Below are 1723 nucleotides of genomic sequence, written 5' to 3' on the forward strand. Positions count from 1 at the left end.
CCAACTGTGGAATCTCGGCACTGAATTTAGGGAGTGTTTGATACAGCTCACAACAGCTTCATAAGCTGTTGTGAGCTGTTTTTTTGCCAAACACTTATTTCCAAAACAGCTTCATGGGTGAAGTAGATTTCTCTCTCTCAACTATGCATGAAGTAGTTTGTGAAGCTATTTTGCCAAGTACTTTTTCCAAAACAGCTCAACTTCATCAAGAAAATCATTCATGAAGCTATTTTCTAAGAAAAACAGCTTTACTAGTGAAGTTGAGCTGTGCCAAACAAACCCTTAATTTTCCACAGGTGTTGGACCAACTGAGCTGCGCACACGATTCTTGGTTGGACGAATATTTTTTTTATTTGTTCCGGTACAACTTTAGACGATTACAACCCACATACTCTGTACTCACACAACAGATAAACTAGACGCTGAACACATCTCTGTTGGTTTCGAAAGCAAGGCGGAATAATTGACGATCAGTGGGCGAGGGTCAAGTACATGTCGAAGACGGCGACGAGGTAGGAGTTCGTGGAGCTCAGGATCCGGCTGGTCATGTACCCTCGCGCGAACCGGAGCTTGCCGGTGCCGCCCACGATGCTGCGTTCATCCGTGCGTCTCCCCGTCGGGTCGAACCGGCCCTGCGCCGACACTGTGCTGCCGCTGTACTCCCCGTCGTCGCCGGAGAAGACGAAGTCGATGGCCGAGAAATAGCTGGAGCCGTCCAGTGACGCGTTCACCCCAAAGCCTTGCGCCCTGCCGATTAGCCGCGACTCCGGGTCCGGGCCTTCACGCAGCTCGTTGTCCAGGACTTTCACGTCCCCGAACGCGCCCGCGCTCTTGCTTTAAATTAGTGTATATATATATATATACATGGTAGCGCTATTCTACACCCTAAGTGTACTGAGTAAAAAAATACTGAGCAATACTGAAGAACGTTCAGTATCATCCGGTCGTACACCCAGGACTATGAAATACTGAACAATACTGAAACACGAGTATTGAACAATACTGAATTATGTTCAGTATAGCAGTTTGGTGTAGAATAGTATTCTACACCTAAGGTGTAGAATAGTATTCTACACCTAAGGTGTAGAATAGCACTTGTATATATATAATATGCGTGGTCAGTAGTGTCAACGATATGTATGAGACGTACTTGTTCAGGCTTACGACGCTGACGACGGTGGCGTTGGGGGCGCCGGCTCTGACCTCGTGGAAGTAGAAGTGGAGGTGGATCAGCTTGCCGTCCGCCGCGGCGGACGCGGCGCCGTAGCAGGTGCAGGACAGTAGCAGCATGAGAACAAGGGAAGGGCACCGAGCAGCGGCCATGGCAGGGCTCTTTCTGTGTGACAAGCAATGTTGTGTTTGGAGAAAGGAGAAGGGGAAGACATGCATATTAATATGAGCACCAATTAAGATACAACAAGTGTAGGAGAGCAATTAACACAAAGAGAAAAAAAAAGACCCTATTATTTAGCAGCCTGGCTGCTAAGGGGCTGATTGGTTCACATGTAGGAACCAGCCCTGCACCGGCTCCTGCAGCTTTGGCGTCATTGGTGAGCTATATACACGGCCACTAGAACCAGCTGGCCAGCGTGGCCGAGCCAACAGCCTGGCCTGGCCAAATGACTAGGTTGTTCGCTGGTCTGAAAAGATATGGCTAAAAGTACTATTCGCTGATTTATTATGAAAAAACGAACAGAAGCACGTACATCTCGTGGCTGGTGCG

The 1723-nt window shown here is 48.5% G+C and overlaps 1 protein-coding gene across 1 annotated transcript; it reads right to left on the reverse strand.

The window, feature by feature from the left end:
- LOC8062635 (dirigent protein 1) lies at nt 344-1323 on the reverse strand. The gene is made up of 2 exons (XM_002450942.2): nt 1151-1323; nt 344-834 (listed from the first exon to the last, which is right to left on the reverse strand). The coding sequence occupies exons 1-2, from the start codon at nt 1321-1323 to the stop codon at nt 471-473; spliced, it is 537 nt and encodes a 178-aa protein (XP_002450987.1). The 3' UTR covers nt 344-470.

Source organism: Sorghum bicolor, chromosome 5, assembly GCF_000003195.3.
Source record: "Sorghum bicolor cultivar BTx623 chromosome 5, Sorghum_bicolor_NCBIv3, whole genome shotgun sequence".
NCBI lineage: Eukaryota > Viridiplantae > Streptophyta > Magnoliopsida > Poales > Poaceae > Sorghum > Sorghum bicolor.

Coding starts and splice junctions, on each gene's coding strand:
- LOC8062635 (XM_002450942.2), bottom strand. CDS start 1,323: ATGGCCGCTGCTCGGTGCCCTTCCCTTGTTCTCATGCTGCTACTGTCC. Junction 835..1,150: donor AGCGTCGTAAGCCTGAACAA/GTACGTCTCATA, acceptor ACTAATTTAAAG/CAAGAGCGCGGGCGCGTTCG.